The sequence below is a fragment of the Excalfactoria chinensis genome, chromosome 2 (assembly GCF_039878825.1).
Source record: "Excalfactoria chinensis isolate bCotChi1 chromosome 2, bCotChi1.hap2, whole genome shotgun sequence".
NCBI classification, from domain to species: domain Eukaryota; kingdom Metazoa; phylum Chordata; class Aves; order Galliformes; family Phasianidae; genus Excalfactoria; species Excalfactoria chinensis.
Genome location: NC_092826.1, coordinates 54,258,516 through 54,281,173, shown reverse-complemented (window position 1 = coordinate 54,281,173; position 22,658 = coordinate 54,258,516). Strand labels below are relative to the sequence as shown.

The 22,658-nt window shown below is 34.7% G+C and overlaps 1 protein-coding gene across 1 annotated transcript in view; it reads left to right on the top strand.

Annotated features, from left to right (window-relative positions):
- NETO1 (neuropilin and tolloid like 1) overlaps positions 1–21,695 on the top strand; it is a 64,759-nt gene extending 43,064 nt beyond the window's left edge. The window contains exons 7-11 of the mRNA XM_072329415.1: positions 4,162–4,390; positions 15,038–15,151; positions 17,362–17,920; positions 19,064–19,138; positions 20,410–21,695. Coding sequence (XP_072185516.1) covers positions 4,162–4,390; positions 15,038–15,151; positions 17,362–17,920; positions 19,064–19,124 — 963 coding nt within the window. The 3' untranslated portion in view covers positions 19,125–19,138; positions 20,410–21,695. The remainder of the gene's footprint in view (positions 1–4,161; positions 4,391–15,037; positions 15,152–17,361; positions 17,921–19,063; positions 19,139–20,409) is intronic.
- The last annotated feature ends 963 nt before the right edge of the window (positions 21,696–22,658 follow it).

Sequence of the window (22,658 nt, the reverse complement as noted above, 5' to 3'; positions counted from 1 at the left end):
GAATCAATGGAAGAATGTTTAATGAAGACAGAAGATGGTATTTCAGTTTGTGACCTCCTTTTTCTTCATTTATTTGCTTCTAAAGAGACAATTTCTTATCTACTATTGGTAGAAGTAATGACTGAAATCACAGCAAATGAAATAACCAGAAATATAAATATTTTTTCTCTCCATCTGCTTAATTCATCATAGTGAGATCCACGTATTAGTGAAAGTAATCTCACCACTGATTTCAAAAAGCTGTGTGTCTGATATGTTTTGCATTAAATAATGATTTGTTGTATAATCAGTTTTGTTCTTTCTTTGGGGATCTCAATTATTTTTTTTAAATTTTTATTTTTATTTTTTTTTTCCTGCTGGTGTGGTCCTTACACCAATGACAGCAAAAATGGCAAATGTGTTGAATAAGATTATAAAAATTGGCAGAAGTATGCAGTTGCAATTAAATTACTTTCATCTCTTTAAAATAAAATTGGATTCAATATTAGATTGTCAGTTTGTATGAATTTACAATATTAAAAAATTTATTCCAGTCTTATTCCATAGATCTGATCCAAATAAACTTAAGCAAATAGATTTCGGGTAGCTCTGGATCAAATCCTCATTGCTTAATATAAAGTTCTAAGCATAGTTATCTCCAAAAGAGAATATAAGAATTAAATTCCAGGTCACTTCAGAATATTATGATTTTTTTTTTTACTCTAATTTATGAAACTTCATGCCACTGTAGAAGGTGCCATCTTTCTTCTGATGGATGGACGTAGATTTTTAAGCCAAATATTTACTTCCAGTGGTGCCAGCACCTATCAAATCTCTCTCTCTGTATCTTAGCTGAATTTATCTCATATGGGAATTAACTGAAGTGACGGAAAGCCGAAATCAGCCTTGGAAAACAGTTAGTGTTGGCTTCCTCACGGAAAGAATCAAAGCAGAATGCTAAACTGCTGTTCTCCTGTTTCCTTCTCAACCTTTATAACTGTCTGCTCTGAGATATATTTTACCATTTTAGAAGGCTAATGTGATATCAGAAACTAGAGAATGCCACAGCATCTCACAGAATCACAGAATCGTGGGGGTTGAAAGGCAACTCCAGAGATCATTGAGTCCAACCCCCCTGCCAAAGCAGTTTCCCTACACCAGGTCACACAGGTAGGCATTCATGTGAATATTGAATATCTCCAAAGAAGGAGACTCCACAACCCCCTGGGCATGTCAAATGATAAGCCAATAGAAAAAAAGACATTGGCCATACTGTTATAAGAGTAGTCTCTTTGAGCAGATCAAGAATAATGGATAAATGCTGGAAATTGCTGGGAGTGCTATTTTTATTTAATAATAATAGTGAAAATTTCTTGTAAGAATATCAGTACTGAAATACATATATATATATATGTGTGCTTTAATATTTAAGTGAACAGATATATATATATATAAGGCATCAGGGTAGAAAGAGAAGACAAGCAAACAAATGGGAGTGATCCTTGCCCCATTATGTTAATTACAGTTTTATTGGTGTTCTGCAGTCAGGCTAAGCTATTTTTCTTCTGGAGTTGGTAAGAGTTTTCCTGAAGACTGCAATAAGACGGAAATATAATCTGTGCACACTGCATTATGTATGGTTTTATTATGTCTATATGGTCTGCTATACATGTATATATAGTGATAAATGAAACATTATGAAGAATATGGACTATACCAGCAGTTTCACAGGAAGGCTGAATGCCAGGGTTTCACAGTGCCTGTTAGGCTTGTGTTTGAACAGTGACTGGTCTCTAGACCACAGGAAGCTGCTTTCCAGACCTGTCCCTTTTGTGGCCATTTTCAGATGTGGGTATTCTAGGCCATACTTCCCTTGCAAAATCTGCCTCTGGTGGTACAGTGGTGACTCTAGGAGTTTTTAATACAGGCAGGCCTTGTCTGAGTTCTGCATAGCTGCATCTGAATCTTTCACGGGTCCAAAACTTGTGCCTAAACCTCCTTTACTGGACTTTTGATGCTCATTCAAGTTTGTTTTCCAGTTGACTTCTGCATGTTTTCAGACCCTTCCTTTTAGAGGTGTAACACTTTCTAGGAAGTAACTGAAAGTGGATTCCAGCCATGGAACTGTAGAATCATTAAGGTTGGAAAAGACCACTAAGATCATCTAGCACAACCATCAACACATCCCCGCAATGCCCACTGACTATGTCCCTCAGTGCCACATTCACACATATCCTAGACACCTCCAAAGTCAGTGACTTCATCATCTTCCTGGGCAGTCTGTGGCACTGCCTTACCACTCCTTCTGAGAAGATATTTTTCCTAATATCTGGCTTGAACCTTCATCTGCTTGGTGGCCATGGAAGAGGCTGAAAAGAGCAGGATACACACTGAAAACTGAGATTAACCTGAGGAATTAAAGTTGTCTGGCATCAGCAAGATGTATATGCTCTAAATAGCTGGAGAACAGCAAGAGCAAGGTTTTGGAGGGAAGAAGAAAAGTTTTATATACCCCAGCACCTTGTGAGGGAAGAAAGATTGGAGGGAATGAAAGAGAGACTTGTGAAGTGATACAGCCAGTGCAGAGAAACTTCAGAAATACATTTCCTGCACTCAAGAGATTTAAGAGTTTGGAAGAAGCTTTTAAGTATGACTCTGCCAAGGAATTTGGTGACCCATTTTAACTGAAATAGAAACTCTATGCTCCTTGTAGAAGACGAAATTGCAAGACAATTCCAGACAATATATTAATAAAATTGGTGGATGACTGAATTCAAGTAATTTTTCATTTTACTACAGGGATGGAAGAAGAACAAATGAAATTAAAAGCAAAATTATCAAAAAGATCAACACTACAAAAACAATTTCTTCACATAAAATTTTGCCATCTGAAAATTATTACTTTTTGTGTTGCTGTTAAATGTTCAATTTTATAGAGATCAGTACAGCTTCTTTAATTTTTTGTATTGAAAAATAGTAATATAAAAAGATGCTGAATGAAAGATTCATTTAGATACAATTTAATTGAAATGTGTTCCTCACATTTCTTCTAGACGATGGCTGTGTTTGAACAGAATTAAAGCATGCTGTAAGAAATGACTTGCTGGAAAAAGTGAAATGAAATTCATATACTGAATTTCATGTGCAAGTAAAAAGTGTCTAGATAATATTTTCTTCAAAGAGACCAGTTGCAAAGTATAACAAGGAAAGGAAATGTGACATAATATTGTTTCATTCTCTTGAAGTCTCCCAGGTACCCTTGGTTGTTTGATTATGTATCATCTATTTATTGGAAATTTTACTTAGTTTCTGTTGCTGGAATATTTTATGTTGCTTTTTTTATCAATTGCCTTTACAATGAGATTGTTTCCCTGTTCAAAATCTGTATAGAGGTGAGTATCAGAAAGTAGCATTTTCTTCTCAATCCTTCTGTTGGGTAGATTAATAGACATGTTTGTAAAGGGTGAGACATATATATTATATTTGTGAGATAACTTGTATGCAAGTTATATTTTCTGAGGAAAATTTCAAGGTTTCTACAAGTTTCCATGGAATTATCTTGATTTCATCCCTGCAAGATTATGAAGACATGTACTGTAAAGGCTTTGTTTAGTAAAGCTGAGATGGTGGCCAAATTGCTTGAGGAAACACAAAAAGATTAATGGTTGAGTTCTGCCTGGCTCCTGGATTCTCACTTCCTGAATCAGTGTAGCTGAGACATATCACAAAGATGACACATATTGACTCTGGGGAGAGAGTAGCAATTATTTGCCTTATTATTTTCCATGTCAGGCAATAATAGAGTAATACAGTGCCAGTTAAAAGAAGAAATTTCCAGCTTGTCTGTCCTTCAGCTTCAAGGACTATTGTACATACTGGAGGGGCATATATTTGAAATTAGGACCTTACTTGAAAGAAATAAAATCTGTCTTCTGCTGAATTCTATTTTGGAGCAAGACAAAATACAAAGAAGTATAAGTAGTTTGCACTTTCTGTATCAATGCCCACCCAAAGAACTTATTTGTGAATCACCTGCTCCAGAAAAATAATATTGATGTTGTTGTGTATCCTTTCACCCACAAGATAGAGCACTGCTGTTGGATGCTTTTTCAGTCATTCTAAAATGTTTCTACATGTTGCCTTTTCTTTTTGTTTTATTTTTTTTTCTTGTTTGTTTCACAGATATATTTGCGATTCTTGGACTATGAGATGCAGAATTCCAATGAATGCAAAAGAAATTTTGTAGCTGTCTATGATGGAAGCAGCTCCGTGGAGGATTTAAAAGCAAAGTTTTGCAGCACTGTTGCAAATGATGTAATGCTGAGGACAGGTCTTGGAGTAATCCGTATGTGGGCAGATGAAGGCAGTCGAAGCAGCCGATTCCAGATGCTCTTCACATCTTTCCAAGAACGTAAGACCTTAATCGATGTGTCTGCCTTTCAGTTTGTTAAACGATACCAGTCCCACAAATTGCTAATGTTTTCTTCATGTAGATTATATATCAAAGGTTGTTCCTGAACAAGCAATGTGAACCAACAGAACAGTTTTAATTTTTTGTATTTTTTGTACTGTGCAATAATTTGTAACACAATAGGTAGAGCACAGGGTTCAGAGGCAGGAAGTCAAGTACCACTTGTCACTGTGACCATAAATTTTTCCTGATTCTCAGTCTACTGGGCTACTTTCTACTTTCTCTTGCAGAACTGGAAAACAGTTCAACTCTGAATGTTTTTATCAAGTCTCATATTTATATGAATTTGATCTTTTAGATCTTACAGTGATGGTACTTGAAAAACACCTCATGATTATTTAATAATGGATAATGTATACGTTCATTCATATACAAGAATTTCAACAAACACGTGTTGGATAGTGTTAAACAAATAATGAAAGATTTGGTGGTTTTAATATTTTCTCTATGTAGCTCTCATTCATACATCTACGTGATTCCTGGGCTCAGGTAACAGGAAAAGCAGCCTGTGGAAAAAACAAAAGGTACATCTTGCCAGTCTGAAAATCACAAAACTCAATAATCCCATTCACTGAAAACTGTTAATTCAGTTAATCACCCATGAAAGATATTGCTTTGTTTTCTTTATTGTAAAGATGGTATATATAGTCCCTTGAGGAAGGAGTGTATGTATTTGTTTTCTTGTTCTGATTCATGTTCATTTTTAACTTATTTTTTGGCTTGTGCTTCACATTTTTCACAGGAAGATTGCTATGTGACTGTCAGTGATTGAAATGAAGGTGAAACCCTACCAAACATATCCTTCATCTGTATTTTGTGTGTGTATACCCCACAATGAGACTGTTGAGAGCGGCCTCCGTAATTCTTTAATTATGGCACTGATTAAAAATTTCTGGCAGTTTACATGCTTGAAACTGCATATGCCACTGTACTCGGACACTGCAGCCTTAGGGTAGATTATTTATCTATTTTTTATCTAAATCTGTCCAGGATCTAAAAGACACTGAGAGGCCTCGGTTGAGATGACTCTGCCCTTTTCTTATTTTGGCAACTGGAGATGTCTTGAATATTCAAGATCTGATTCATTATTTTATTTTATTTTTTTTTTTTTTTCACAAGACATCCTGATCTGTTACCTTAGAAACAACTGCATAGACACTGGAGGTTCAGAGCATAAAAGGAAGTAAAGAGTGAAGCACTGTGATGACTAACTTGAGATGAGGCTTTGAATTACTGTGGGTTTGCAATGTTTCCACATTTTAAAGGAGAATAAGGAAAGATTTTGTTAGTCTTTATTTTGTTTTTTCTTTTTTTTTTTTTTTTTTTTTTTCCTCCATTCCTAATATTACATATTACAAACTCCTCTGTTCTTGTGAACAGCTAATGTTTTATAATGAATGATTTTCTTACTGGGAGGTTGAAAATAATAACATGATGTGCCTTCCATAAATTTATTCTGAACAGGTGTTGCAGACTAAAAGCTGAAAATTTATAAAGGGCTAAATTATGCTTTGAGATATGTGTACACAGCCTGATCATAAATATTGAAAGAAACTGCATCTGTGTTTTTAATGCTGGAAGCTGGAAGCTGACTTAAAAGATATAAAGGTGACACTGACTGTACTCTTTGTGCCGTGTCAGTTGAGCATAGTGCTGCCCCATACTGCAGATTGGTACTGGTTGTGTGAAGTCAGGTCGAGCAGATGCCCATTCTGTGTGTGGTGTGATGCAACACACACTGTGCAAATGGCTCAGTCTTTCATTGTGAGAATAATTAGATCATCTGCATGGAAGAGGAGGAATGTCAGATCTCATTCAGGGAGATAAGTATCATGAAACAGACACCTGTGTCTCTATGTATGGAAAATTAAAGAACAAAAAAAACCCCACATTTTTGTTCACATAGAGCTTGGGGAAAAGAAATAAAAAGAGGATGAAATTTTTGTTGCAGTTAACATGCATGTGAAAGAGTGACTAAGTGTTTTATTGATTGTTGCTGTGGGAATGACCGAGTGATGCTATTATATGGTACTCCTTGAGTTCTCCAGTGCATGGAGTTGCTGACTGTAGAGTTAAATTTTTGAGACTGTGAGCTCTCTGTTAGGCAAGGCTCCATGAACTGTATGTGGTTTTGTATTTTGGGGAAACAGAACACTTAGCCTGAGAAATGTTTTCTTTCTGAGTCTGTTCATTGTTAATTCCTGTTACAGTGCTGTTTCTGGGGAGCTGACATTTGTGTAGAAAGAAGAAATCTTAAAGAGATTTCTTAAATGATTATTTTCATACTATTTCGTCAGTGTGTTCCAATTATATCTGAAATATATACAAATCTGCTTTTTTTTGGCTTCTGAAAAGTGGTCTTACAAGATTCCAAACCTCTAACGGTGGTGCTCTACAGAACAGCAGTGCTGTTAATGTTTCAAGAAAGAACAGGCATGAGATGCAATAATTTTTAAAGTTTACTACTCCCGAAAATCAGTAGTGATTCTCACATCACCAAAATTTTAGTAGAGCTCTAAGTAATTCAAAAAATTAGCTAATACTGTAGAGTGATTATCTTATAATCTATGATCAATATTATCAGCTATTCCAAATATCATTGGGTTTTATTTTTAAGTCCTTACCTTTTCAGCCTTTTATATGTCTTATTAGCACATACATTTACCACTTTTTGTGTTTGTGTTTTTTGTTTTTTGGTTTTTTTGTTTGTTTGTTTGTTTTTTAATGGCCTAAAATAGATTTCAAATATCAAACACAGATAAGAGACAGAAAAAGGAGGGGGAAGAAACAAAAAGAAAGAAAGCTTGTATCATCAAAAGGTTTATGGACTTTGGTGTATGGTGGCATTGAGTGACATGGTTTAGTGGACATAGGGGTGATGGGTCGACATTTGGACTAGATACTCTTAGTGATGTTTTCCAATCTTAATGATTCTATGATTCTGTATGTTCATTTGGTAAGAAGACTAGAAAAAATAATCTTTGTTTTTTCCTCCACTATCTGTTTGTTTCATTTTCCATTACTGTGCTGTAGATCAATGACAGACATGCTACACCTACAGCTTTGTCAAAGACATGCTCCTAAGCAGACACATACACTTTAACCTAAAAGCAGATCTGTAAAACCAGGGCATAAGGGATAAAACAAAAATCCTTTTATATGCAGAACAAATAAGGTACATATTCTCTCATCTCTGACAGCCATTTGGTAGCATTGCTTGTCTCTACATCCATAACCCTGCATCAGAAACCCCACATCAGAAAAAAATATCATTTCTGTTTTTGTTTGTTTGTTTGTTTGTTTGGGTTTTGTTGTTGTTTTGTTTTTTTTTCTTTGTTTGTTTTTGCTGCTTTGAGCTTTCAGACTGTTTTAAAGGCTCTGTCATGTGTGAATTTTTTAAAGAACAAACTCTGTCATTATCACTTTATTTTTACTAACAAAACCTATGTTTATGTAGAGATCTAGAGCTGCCTTTAAAACAGTAGTGCATAGATTTATGGAGTAACAGCAGTCGAGTCATTTGCAGACATAATCCTTGAGTATGATCATCTCAGCATGAGCAATTCTCTAATGGGGAGAGGGCACTGCAGGTATTTGGTATTAATGGCTGTGTTTATTGTGATAATGCAAAAGGAACAACCGAGAAAGGGAACAGAAATACAGTAAGTGCAGTGCATTCAAAGAGAGAGTTTCCACTTGAGAGACTTAGGGGTGTAAATAGATTACAGCCTTGCTGGTTTTCTCCCTGCTTCGACAATGATATATAAAAAAAGAAATCATTGGGATTGCCTCCTTAATAATGAGCACTTATTTGTGATTTTTCAGCTTCTCTGTGCTATCTGCAACTGTCTGTAGTCACTAACCCCCACCATTTAAGCTTCCCAATGGTTTTCTACCCCTGAACAAAACAGGCGTCCGTGGAGCCTGTGGTGTTTAACTGCACTGAATGGAGCTCTGAGCGCACGCTTCTGAGCTACCAGTCTCTGATGGACTCATATTGACATGTGTCTGGTATTAACTGTCAGAATAGGTTCCATTTACTTCAAGCAGAACTGTCTGAAGGTGGCTGGGAAGAAAATTCAGAATTAAAAGCATTTCATTTTCAGGCTCCTAATAGGTGCATTTTAATAAGGTTGGGGGTTTTTTTTTGTTTGTTTGTTTTTGTTTTGTTTTGTTTTTGTGGGAAATGAAAAAGTAATTTAAAAAAACTTCAAAGCATACTTCTAAATTTGTCTTTATTTTATAATTCTCATAAAATAAGTGAACCCATGTATCAGGTAGGGCTGATGGATTTTTTCCTGGGGTTGCTGAGAGAGAAGTTCCTCTGTTTCCAAGATGAGTTGAGGAACATCAGAAGAATTTCTTTTTTCTTTCTCTTGTGAGGAAAAGAAAGCTCTATTTTTCAGTAACAAGCAATAAGAAATTCTAAATGATCTATGCATAAAGAATGGATGTGCAAAGCATGACGCAATGAGCTATCTTGAGAACATTAAGAGTAGGTGTGAAATGTGTAATGAGTTCAGCGGAAAATATTTTTCACATCTAACCATTATTCAGATTTCAGAATTTTCTCATTTGCCCTCAGGAGACGACAAGACTGCTAAAAAAATGTTATGACAGGAGTGGAAGGGGAGGAGCTGGTAAATAGTAAGTAGGATAAGGCTGTCATCTAAGATTACAGAGTACTGGATTGAAAGCCCTGTCCTGAAACAGACTCAGAGGATAAATCCTTAAGTTTCAATGAAACAATATAATATAAAGACACCCAAGATAGCTTGCTCAGAGCTACTACACAATGTAGGAATAATGGTGTTAAAACTAGCTCCATACGGTGGTGAGAAATAGTGTAAATACACTGGGGAAAGAACTGCATTGGACCAGGCAGGCATTACACCAGATCTGTAAGAAGTCAGCTTTTGATTTCATCATGTAAAAATATTCTGACCCTACTACATCTGCATTTTATACCCAAAGTATCATGTAACCCCTTTAAAAATCGTGCTCAACACACAGATTTTGTTATTTTTGTTACTTTTATATTTTTTATACTTTTTGTATATTATCTTATACTTTTTTATATTTTGTTACTACTACTACTATACCTCTATACTATAACAATTATTAATAGCACAAACTACATTATGCTTCTATATAGGTATTATGAGTTTTTTTGTAATGGGTGAATACTATTTGTGATTACTTATTTTGGTGCCCAAGTGAAAGCAAATTTTTTGGAAAAAAAACTAAATATATGAAATATGACTGCTTCTATTTCATTTACTTTGTAAACATGGCATATGGAAGAACTACTATTGCTTTTTATGTTTTTTTGCCTTAGGGCTATTCAGGATTAAAAGAATTTGTGATTGTTTGGCATTAGTAAATGAAAAAGTATGAATTATTAGCTCCATGTGCATTCCAAGAACCTTTTAACAGTAAGAAGATGTAGACCATTCAATTGGCTCAATTTTTTATATCTTTTGAAATTGTACTTCAAATTCTAAACTTGGCTTTTCTGAGTACTGGGATGGTAACCTTCTGGAAATGTGATGGCTGTAATAATCTTCTAATCTTCCAACTCATCCCCACTAGGAATAAAAATATACTTATTAGTCAGGTAACAGTAAGAAAATTGTAGAATAATGAATCAACTAAGGTATATGTTTTATTTACCTAAAAAACTCTCATATACCATCTCCCTATCTTTTTATAACACTTGCTTATATATCTTCTAGGGTAAGTGCTCCATCTTGTGTTCAATGTAAATACTTCTTGCTAAAGAGAAGACACTACATTAAGTTTTGTTCCATGACTGTAAAATTTGTTTGTGTATTAAAGTTCAGAGCACAGCTACACATACGATACGATATTTTTAAAGAATGTTTTACATCTTAAAATAAAGGGAAACTGTTTGAAGGTTTGCATACACACACATATGTGTGTGTGTATATCTATCTATCTATCTATCTATCTATCTATCTATCTATCTATCTATCTATCTATCTATCTAATCTATCTGTCTAATTTCCTATAAAAATAATGTGTGGTTCAACTCTAAAACACAAAAAGAATTCTGAGTAATTTTTTTTAATTGAATTTTTAAATTACAATGTTTTTCTACTTCACAAATTCAAGAAAGACATTTTTAAATTAATAATTAAAGTTATTAAAAATAGATCAGTTTGAGTTATGTGAATAATTCCAATTTGCTTACTTGTGCTGTCATCATTATGAATTGTTCAGTGTGCTGAAGATGTTACTAATTTCTAGGCCAGTATCTTGGCTGATTTTGATTCAGGGTTGCATAGGGATACAGTAAAAATAAATGCAATTTTGTTAGCTGAGCTGGAATTTTTAATCTTATTATCAAGCCATGTCTTTTCAGAGAGTGAGAATGATTGAGTCTGGAAGAGACTTTGGGGTTTGAACTCTGCTTTAGAGCTGCTGAAAACATGTTCAACAGCTAGTTACAGGGGGTGGTGGGGCAGTGTCCGTCCAGTTGGGTTTTTGATATTCCCTACAAAGTAGACTGCAGAAACTCATGTAAAAACAAATCTTGCCCAATGTATTACAAGTCACAAAGCAAAAACTTTGTTCTTGTGTTTAGGAGGAATGTCTTGTGTCTCATTTAGTGCTCATCGTGTCTTGTCCTGCCACTAGGAACCACTAGAAGGTCCTAGCTCTGTCATCTTTACTCTGCCACATTAATTATTTGTATGTATTGTTAATATTTCCCCTGAGCCTCCCCTTTTCCAGACTGATTCAGTTCCAGCTCTCCCAGACTTCCCTCATACGTCAGATTACACAAGACTATAATCATCTTTACGGCATTCTGTTGGACTCAGTCCAGATTGTTCATGTCTGTCTTAAGCGAGGGAGACCAGAACTGAACACAGCATTGTAGATTTGAATCATAGCTGCTGGGCAGGGGGTCACTTCTCTTTACCTGCTGGTAATGGCAACCTAGGACATTATTGACTTTCCCTGAAATAAGAGCACAGTGTTGGTTCTTATTGCACAGCAGCACCTTTTCTTCAAACTTGCTTGCCGGTCTGCCATCCATTCACCAGAACATGGGGTGTATTCCTCCACTGTTGTGCCCTCCAGTGTTGCTCTCCACAGGTAGTTAAAAGCCTGCTAAGCCAGTGAATATGTGGCTACTTCCAGTTGTCTAAAGATTCCATCACTTTTTCTTGTTCCAGGTAGACTGTAGCAGACAGACACTTATTGCAGTTTTGCTCTGTTGGGGTTCACATTTGTCTGCTCACTAATTCTGGGCTGGAAACCAGCAGCTAGCACATCACAAGGCAGAGCTGTGTTCATTCCTGCTGCTCACTCATGTAAGGACATTTAGGTAGTCATGGAGAAAACTTCAGACTGATGGATCAGGACTCCAGTACAGAAGCTTTCTATCTGAAGCTCTTGATAGTAGTTGCTTCCTTTTAAAAAAAAAAAAAAAAACAAAAAAAACAAAAAAAACACCTACATTCACCCATTTTCCTCATATTTTCATTGGCTAAACAATGCACTCAGCTCTTCCCCTAGCTATTCCAGCAGTGTGGCTTCTCCAAGCCTTTCTTCCAGGTAGTGTGCAGCCATGAAACTTTAGCTGAAATTTGGGCAGAATGAAAATATAAAGCTGTAAGCATTAAAATTAAAATAGATCTTCTGCTGTAACTGTAACTATTGCCACTAAGGATTATTATGATGTATTATATATATTTTAATTCTACTTTTTTCTTTTTAAAAGCAGTTCAAATGATGGAAACAAAAAAGCTGTTATGTTTTATATCTTGAAAACACATAAAGCCAACTGAGGTCCCTCCCAAACTAAATTTTTAATGTACATTATTTTACATAATGATCTGTGTTTTAAAAATGTGTTATTTATATAATAGATCAATAACTCTTTAAGCCTCTGACAACACTGGGCTTTGCTGAAATCAGTAGAAGTGTTGAATAAGTAGATTTGAAAATATATGCTATTTAAAAATGTAAGCCATTATACATGACATAAATACATATATTCATAGTATGTGATTGGACGGGTCTGTATAAGAGCTGCTCTGAAAACAATGCCTATTGTACTGTAGTGACCCATGATATTAGAGGTAGATGATGGTAGTATGGTAGTAGAGGTTGAATCTTTCCACCAATATCCCATTACTTGTTGCTGTGTGACAGATGGCAGCAGAGGGGCAGTCAGACAAAATGGTGTCTGATGTGGAAGTGTATATGAAGCAAAGATATGCCACTCAATTCTTTCACATAGAAACAATTGCATACATTGATATTCATTTACACTTTCTGAGTGATTATGGAGACCAAACAGTGGATGTGACCACAGTGAGGCAGAGGTGACAGCAACATAATAGACAAGCCAATATGGCCATGCATAGCTGTTACACCATGAGAAGAAGGGCATCTCAATCAGCTCATCTGTGTGAATTGGTGGATTACTGTCAGGGAACTGCGTATAGATCTGAATGTCAGCTTCATTGTATTGAAAATGATGGTTGCCGCATTGGAATATTGCAGTTTGCAACAGATGGATCTCTGATGAATTCTCATAGAGGAACTAGAAGAACACTTTGCTAGTTTATCAGGACCTACTGAGCTGAAGTTGACAGTTTCCTGGACCACATCATTACTGTTGATGTGACATGGTGTCACCACTACAAGCCAGTCAAAATGTCAGTCTATGTAGTGGTGACAATGGATTTCTCATAGAATAAGAAATTCCGGATTAAGCTCTCAGAGGATAAAGTAATGTATGCTGGCTTTTGGGATAGGAAAGGAGTGATTCTTCTGGATTTCGTGAAACCTGGACAAGCCATCAACTCTGACAACTGCACTGTGATCATGACTACGCTGATGGCTCAAATTTCCAAAATCAGGCCAGAGGAGAATACAGCCTTTCTTTTGCAACATGATGACACCACATCCCCTACCAGTTTGAAACTGTGGAGCACACTGCCAATCTAGTCTGGAATGTCCTACCACACCCACTGTATATCTGGATTTGGCACCTTCTGACTTCCATCTGTTTGGGCTTATGAAAGAGGAACTGTGTGGGCAACATTTTCCCACTAATGATGCCATCACAGCAGCTGTGAAACAACGGGTCACCTCTGCTGGTACAGATATTTACAAGCTCACCATTCAGACTCTTGTTCATCAGTGAAAATTCATAGCTAATGGTGATGACCGTCAAAAATAGTGTTGTGTAGCTGAGAATTACTTTCAGACCAACCTCATAACCAGGAACATATACAAGTTTTTATATGGCTTTTATTATTTCTTTAACATAATGTAACTGATATGGAGAAGCTATTATAGTTAGTTATGCATATCTGAACTTACATAGTTACAGAAAAGGGAATTTATTGATATGATATATGGAGTCATTAAGTTCTAAAATACAAAGCCTTTGTACTGTCCTTAGCTAGCAAACCACTGAAGCAGTCTTCTGCTCTGAACCAGTCTACACGGAGTAAGTATATTTTATCATAGGAAGCACTTTTAAAATTGCAGAAGAGAAAAATTACCATGAAGCATCGAATTCTAAGTACCAAAACTGAATTAATGTCAATGTCATAGCTGCTTTTTTATTAGTAGGTTCTTGTTTTTTAAAAAAACTTTTCTTTAGGAAGTAAAATAATTGTTTGGGGTTGAGCTAAAATAAATTGCATAGAGTTCATTTCTGTTGATTTCATACTGATAAATTGTGTAGCTTTTTTCCATATTGAGCAAGTTCTTCTGGCCTTTTAAATTATTATTATGTAATTAAAAGAAATATGAGAAGTGAGATATCTTTGCTACATTAAATGATTTTGGAATAGTATCTTTATAACCCCAATACCTGAGAAGCAGGTCCAGTTCCTATTGATGATCTCCAGGCTGCTGCCCTTTTAGAAGTTTATGTTCTTCAGTAAAGCTTTAATTCTGAATGATTCTCTTAAATTATGGGCCGTAAGGATGCTGATGAATGTTGCTGTTTTTAATCTTCACACGTGATTAATAGGGTACTTCTTTCTACTGCAGTCTTTTTTATTAGTTTCCTTTTTATTAGTTTTATTTTCTCTGGATATAAGTGTTCAGATATAATTGTTATGAGCACTAAAGTATTTATCTTTATTCAGTCATGCAAGGTTTCTTCTAAAATTGGAGTTTCAGCAACAAACTGAAGCAAATTATTTGATGTGTACTGGATCTAGCTATGGTACAGTCAACATTCTCCTTATCAGCTCATAAAGCGCTGTGTTTTGCATCTGTGCCTAAAACTATATAAATATATTGATAATGCACCAATGACACCCCACCAATATGTGCGATGTCAACCTGCTACATCCATCAGAGTTAAACTGTGGTGAAGTCCATCTGTCTTAGACAAAAGTGAAAATCTGTTGCTCCAGAGTAATAAATGGTGTGTGACTTGAGTGCTGCTGATGGTGCATGTCATTTATTAAATATGCTCAAGGAACACATGTTGTTCAGCTTTCTCCTAGTATAGGTGGTTATGATGTATTTGCTGTAAATAACTGAATGATTTACTATTTAATGTCAGCTTTTTATTTTTGTTTTTAGCCCCTTGTGAAGCCAACACTTTCTTTTGCCACAGTAATATGTGTATCAATAATACATTGGTCTGCAACGGACTCCAGAACTGTGTGTATCCTTGGGACGAAAACCACTGCAAAGGTAATATTTAGGATTGAAACTAACAGTTTATGAGACCACATGGAATACAGCACATTATCCTTAGTTTCTTGTTAAGTATGTATTGGATTGATCAAGACTCGAGAAATGTAATTCAAGGGGAGCATGCATCAGACAACATGAAAATGGAGAGGTGAAAATCCTTGTAGATTTCCTTTCAGTGTTTACATTTGTTTTTCTTGGTGCTTGTTTGTGTTGTTTATATCCTTCTGGAAGGCTTTCTGATTATTTGATTTCTGTACAATATAAAGTTACCTTTGTAACTGTACCTAAGTACAGTTACCTTTGCAGTAGACTAGAATATGCATAGCAGGTGTCTGCTACCTGCATGCCATGCCCATAATAGCCCAGATGGTCTTAAAGAAAACAGCACAGGTGGATTGAAACTAGCACCATTAAAAAGCATCCAGATCCATTTATCATTGTCTAGTGAAATTGAAGTCCAAGGATAAGTGCGGGAAATCAGGCATCATGTCTCTTCTATAGACAGTAACTGATGTTCCCAATCAGGTATTGACAACCTTTCTAAATATTGCTTTATATTTCTATAAAAGACAGCATCTGTGTTTTCTTCAGAGTAAAGAGCTTAACTAACTTGCATCATAGACCAGGGAGATGGTCTGCTGCTTCTTTTCTTTTTTTTTCCCTCCACTGCTACAGCAGATTTGTTTCTGAAAACATGGGTAATGCCAAATTTAGGAACCAATCAAGAAAAATTTCAGAATGACAGGGATTAGCCATCAGCTTGTGAGTCTGCTGAAGTCTGTAAAAGCCTGACAAGCAGTGCAACAGGGTAAAAAATAAATTGTTTCAAAGGAACACAACAAAATTGTGACATGGAAAAAAATATTCTTCAAAGAAATAAAACAAACAACCAAAGAAGAACTCTTCTTCTTCAGCACAGATGAAAATAGAAAACCTTCCCCTCCCTAATTTCCAGAATTATTTTCAGCTTTCACATGCCAAATGCTTTTTTATTGGGCCCTGTGCTTGTATCCCTTCCTGTTTGATGGTTCCAGCAAAATAACTGTTTGCTGTTCTGTTGCTTTTTCTAAATCTGTTCTTTCCCTATAGACTTTGTCAGTCAGTTATACAAACACCAAAGGAGTCTACAAGAGTAGGCAATGGGGAGTCTTGAAAAGTTCGTTTTGGGTATCAAGATTATAAAGAGCTGGGTTTTGTTATTTTGCTGCCAGTGACTTTCATTTCAAAGGCTTTTTATTATGTTCTTTGGTATGTTTTAAGTTGATAGAAAAATAGCACCAGATTGGGTATTGAAACTTAATCACAGTTGTCAAGTTTGTTGTGTCTGTGAGAAGCTGATGTGCACCTGCTTTCAGCTTGGCTCTGTCACCGTCTCAGGTGTTGTCAGCCATTTGAAATTAAATCACAGAAAAACATGCAGAACACTAGAGTTAATTTTTTTCTCTGTACTATTTTATTGTACATTTTTCTTCATTCTCAACACTGAATTTTCTGGCCAGCTTCTTGGCAGCCCCTGAGTAAAGCATTGTAGCTCTGATCAGCATTGAGTGTTTACACATCTTTTGTAAAGTTCAGGAAATTAATAGGTCACAAACAAAATAAATAATCTGCACCCTTTCCTTTCTGGAAGCTCAGTTTGAATAACTTTTCTATTTTCTCCTGGTACAGCTTTTCACTGACTACTATCAGCAGTCCCAGTTAGCTCATAAATAACAGTAGTTCAAAGAAGTTCCCAGTGCAAAGAATTTATTTCTAGAACCTGTAAAGCCTTGCTGTTTCATTAATCTTAATGTTCCACTTGCATGTATTTACTGGAACAGACAGTAAATAACAGAACTTTCGCATCTGACTTGGGGGATTTAGCAGGTGAATAGAGTTTAGAGTTGGCACTAAATCCATCTATTTCTTATTGTGGTTTCTTTTTTTTAAAACAAACATACATAATTTTTTCAGGTAGCTAAGCTTATAATATACCCCGAATAAACCACTAACCAAGTATGGAGCCAATCAGAGGACCTATATTATTTATTTGGTTTCCATGGGCACATGATTTCTTCCTTTTCACTCTTTCCCAGTAAGACTGATCATGTGAACTTAGATATAGACTAAAATATGGCTTTGTAGTACTCCAGGAACACATCATGGCTGTTTTTAATCTTGACATGAAATTAATTCTGTGTTTTGTTTCTTTTTTCAATTGCATGCAGAAAAAAGAAAAGCTAACCTACTGGACCAACTCACCAATACCAGTGGAACTATAATTGGGGTGACCTCTTGCATTGTTATCATCCTCATCGTTATCTCTGTGATAGTACAGATCAAGCAGCCTCGTAAAAAATTTGTCCAAAGGAAAACAGATTTTGATCAAACAGTGTTCCAGGAGGTGTTTGAGCCTCCTCATTATGAGTTATGCACCCTCAGAGGGGCAGGGACTACAGCTGACCTTGCTGATGTTGCAGATGACTTTGAAAATTATCATAAACTGCGGAGATCATCTTCAAAATGCATTCATGACCATCACTGTGGATCACAACTGTCTAGCACTAAGGGCAGCCGTAGTAACCTCAGCACAAGAGATGCTTCTGTCTTGACAGAAATACAACCCCAGCCTGTAAAACCCCTCATTCAGCCCGTGAACAGGAGAAATATTCTTGTCATGAAGCATAGCTACTCACAAGATGCTGCAGATGCGTGTGAGATAGATGAAATTGAAGAGGTACCAACCACAAGCCACAGGCTGTCAAGACATGATAAAGCTGTTCAGCGGTCAGTATCAATAAATTTTTGATGAAGACTATTGTGTAAGGACTTGATTGCCCAAACATATTCACTTTTTTTTTTTTTCTGCTTTTTTTTTCTTTTTTCTTTTTTTTTCCCAGTAAAGATATACACTTTTCCTTCTTTGTTTCTTGCTTAAATTTCTGTTTCTTGACAGCACATGTCATTTTATTATCACTCTCTGTCTCTCATCTCTGCTCCAGTTTCCTGGAGGCCTCTGTATCTCAGTTTCACCTTTTATCCAGTATCTTTCTTCTACTGTTTTATTTACATGCCCACACACATGCACACACAAGCCAACAGAGAACAGGCACACTTTTTAAAAAAAACCAAAGATTTTGTCTGAATTTAGCTTTTGAAAGAGCCACATACATATAGTTTCCTTGAAACTGAGGTGGCCTTGAATTTTGTCCGCTACTGGTCTAACATATCTGAATCAATGCATCAATAAGAAAAATACATCTTTTCATTATGACACATAAGAGAACAAGGAGACATGCTATCTTGCAGTAAGGAAGCTTATAAAATAGTATATTTTATGAAGTGAGTGACAGTATTTACATAATATTAATGTATCTGTCCCACTATCACAGTGTGGTTTTTATATAAACATATATCAAATATAATATGAGGCAGTGTAGGGAATAGAGAATGCTCATATATTTACATATAAGAATGTAGTTTAAAAAAATCTTTTTAATGAATGAAAATGTTGAGCATGATATTTTTAATAAAAAAGCTAATTTATTGTATATTGCACTCTAAATGACTGTGAATATAAATGATTAAAAGTTTACAAGTAGAGAAAAAAGTAAAAACAGATATGAACTATTTATTTGGAAAAGCAAACAGAGACTTTTTATGAATATTTGTGTTTTCTCTTGCATGCATTATTTATACACTTCCTGTGACTGTTTACATCCACTCCATATTTTCTTTGTACATTAAGGCACTTCTTTTCCCTTAAAAAGAATTTATTTATCTTAATCTAATAGCATGCTAATGTAATTTACTTCATGAATATTTAACAGCTTATCAATATGTACTCTCTATTAAGTATCTATATGCATATATTTCTTTTTTTTCTATGAAAACATTATTATTTTGAATGAAATAGCCATAACATTCCAGGTTCTGCCTCATTGGGTCTCTAAGCAAACATGAGTCTGAATACAACACAACTAGGGTCTAAGAGACAAACCTGAGGTAAGTAAACATACCTGTACAACAAATGAACCATCTGTTGCATTCCATTTTATTTGTTATATTGTTAAAATGTCTGTTAGTTCCCAGTTTATGTACGACCTCATAGAAGTTTTTGCATAGAAAGATACATAGATTTGAATACAGATAAAACTAAACATCAAACACATGATTAGTTTAGCACTGTGAACTTAAGCAATATCTTTTAAATTCTTATTCTTGACTGTAGAATCAGCTAAGTGTAATCTTTGATGTAAATATGACTTGCATTCTAAACAAACCATAAAAAGAGATGTTTAACATGGCTCCAGTGTTTTTTATTGATTTTTTTATTTATGAAAATAAAATTTAGAATATTGATATGTGAAACTGTGAAATTTATCAGTCTAACCCAAGTGATGAAGATATGAAACAACTGATTTTCAGTTCTTACTCTTCAATCTTGTTAAGTGTCAGGGGAAAATTTTATAGGAGTGCAGAGAAATTTAGAAATTCTGTAGAATTAATGTATTAATTCTGCAATTAATGGAAATTAAACTTTGAGTCTTTTCCTAGGCTTTTAATTTTGAGTAGTTTTTTATCAACACTTAATAAACATCATCTCATTTCTTCTATATTAAAGTTATAGATAGTTGTTAGTTTGTTTTCATATGAATATATATATGGACATATATACGAATATATATGTTGACATGTACGTACATCTATACAGCAATTTCACTGAGAGATTTCATTAATGCTTTTTTTTTTTAATTATTTTATTTTTTTTTTTTTAAATTCTAGATAGTTTAAGTAAATACTTGTCTGTTTGCTTCTTCCCAGAGAGAATATATTTTAACTTTGTTTTGCTTTCAGAGAAGAAATATGTATAAAGTCATGTGAACTGAATGGAAAAATCTGTAGTGAATTACTTCTGCTGTCGGAAAGAGAGAGTGGACATGTCCCTAATTTCATTTCACTGCCTTTATCCAAACCTAAGACATTTCTTACTTCTTTAGCAAGAGATTCCCATTGCACAATAATATGTTATTTTTCTAATTTGTTTGCCGGCCACCAAGTGCTCCTTAGTTTTTAAATACATTTTAAGTTTTGATGCAAACTTGAAGAAGTTAGCTCGTTGCTGAGACTGTCCCTGCTTTATTATTATTATCTTTTTTCTTAGATTTATTTTGTTTTATATGTTTTATGTCTGTTATCTACATTTATGTTGTGTGATATGTGGAAGAAGAGTTACACTGAACTTCTGTTGTATGTACATTGTTTTCATTATATAGAGTTCTTGAGAATAGTGCGCTCCTGGGTGATTTTGAACATGCTACAATGAAATGTGAAACTATGGACCTTGGAAACACCAGCTAGAGGTTTTGTGGACTCTCTGACCAGCTATTGTCATATCATGACAAAATTCAGCAAACAGTGTTGAGTAAAATCACTAGAAGGCAATAAGACTTTCATCATTATGCTTATCAGTCCTTTCTCTTTTTCTATTTCTCTCTTCTTTTCATTGCAAGTAAATTTCCCAATTTCAGGAACAATTTATTAAAATCAGGTATTTAGCAGCTCATAATCACTTCAATAGAAATGTTTGTTGGTAAGCATCTAGCAATATGACTGAATTTGACATTGAGAAAATAATCTGCATGTATGTTACTGAATATTTGAGTTGGCAAAAATCTCTTTATTAGACACATTGTAAAAAGCATGCATTCACAACTGTTGCTGTTACTGTTCCATTTCTGTGTCATATGCTTGCTACTTGTAACTTTTTATATAAAGATACATAAAAAAATGTATAATAATTTCCTACCTTGAGTTTAATGGCAATGTTTTTCTTTTTACTAAATTTACAAATCTTTTAACATTCATGAGTTTAAACTCAAAGCATAGCTCTTAGGAACATGAAACCCTGATACATCAGAATCAGCTGCCTCTCATCCCATACTTATTTTGTATCAATCTCTTCAGAGTTGAGAATTCATAATACATAAAGATGAAAAGGTTTGTGACAACATTTTGTTCAGTTCTGCACTCTTTAACTAATTTATTTTTCTGGCTGTTATTAGGGAGTTTGTTTCAGTGCAGAATAACAGTTTATTTTTACCAGTTATGCAAATATTATGGCTGCACTTCAATTTTAGAGATGCAGACAAGACAAAACACTATCTGTAATTCAAGCCATAAACATTAATAACCAACACTGGAATCAAACCTGTGGCAGTAATTGATTAAGGAAATATTGTATGCTGAAAATTCAAAATTAGGTGTACTTGAAAAAAAAATAAAAAAATCTGCTTAAGAACTCAACAACCATGCATAAAATCATACTATGATTATAATTTTAAATAGTTGCCTTCTAAATTCTGTCTAAAATGAAATCTCTTCCCTTCCTAAACATTTTGTCATTCATCGTCATTTACTAGCTTTTATGTATTTCTGATAAATATGTCTATTGGGTTTTACTGGGTTTCATTTCATTTTCTTTTCAACTGCGAAGAGTTCCTTGGTTCTTCCCAAAGTATAAAAGGATGAGAAAAAGAAAACCTAAGGCCTGAGGCTGACCAAAAAAAAGAAAAAAGAAAAAAGAAAAAACAAATAACAACAACAACAACAAATGTTTGTATACTTTCATCTGTTTATATATATGCTACATACTTTATATAACTGCCAACAGAAAAATTGTTTCCTCCAAAACAGATTATTTTCTACAGATATATTTTAGGAATTATATGTGATGAAGATTTCCTGTACTTTCATGAATATTCAAGATATTATACAGAATCTAATTTTAGCTTGATTTATTTGTTTGTTATCCTATATTAGCTTTGAAAAACACTCCCCCTCCACTGCAAGTCATTGAAGGTCACTGAGCAATCTGTAAATGACATATATCCTGAGCATGTGTTCATAGTGCATTTTGAGGGTTTTTTTAAAATTCTTTTTTCCTAATATTCCAAACTCTTTTTCATGATAATGATTTTTGTCAGTTCTGTGCTTAAAATGGATGCATCTATGCATCCATTGTAAAACCAAGGAAGTAGGAAAGACTTGCTGAAAAAATGTATATACATGCACACACATTTTTGTATATTTATAAATATTTGCTAATGAGATAATGTATAAATAAATATATAAGGAGAAATCTAAATATGTGAATTTAGCTTTGAATGAATTAACTCTGCCACCTAGAAAAATACTGAAGACTTGGGTTTCAAAGCTGCTATACATTTAAGTGCCTAAATCCCACTGAAACACAGAGCTGGTCTGCTCTCCACTGGACATGAGCACAGGAAGATCCAATTGATTGGCTGAGAGAACATAGCTAGAGAAGACATGGGTATTAATATTTATGTAGCAAGCACATCTCTACTTTCTTAAAGAAAAAATAGTTGCATCAGGGAAAATGAATGCAAAATGTGAAAATTTGCGATAATACAGTAGTTCAAGCAAACTGAGAATGGTAACATTAACTTCTTTACTTGATCTTGGAAACTCCTCCCCAGATTTGTTTCCTAAAAGCTAGGAA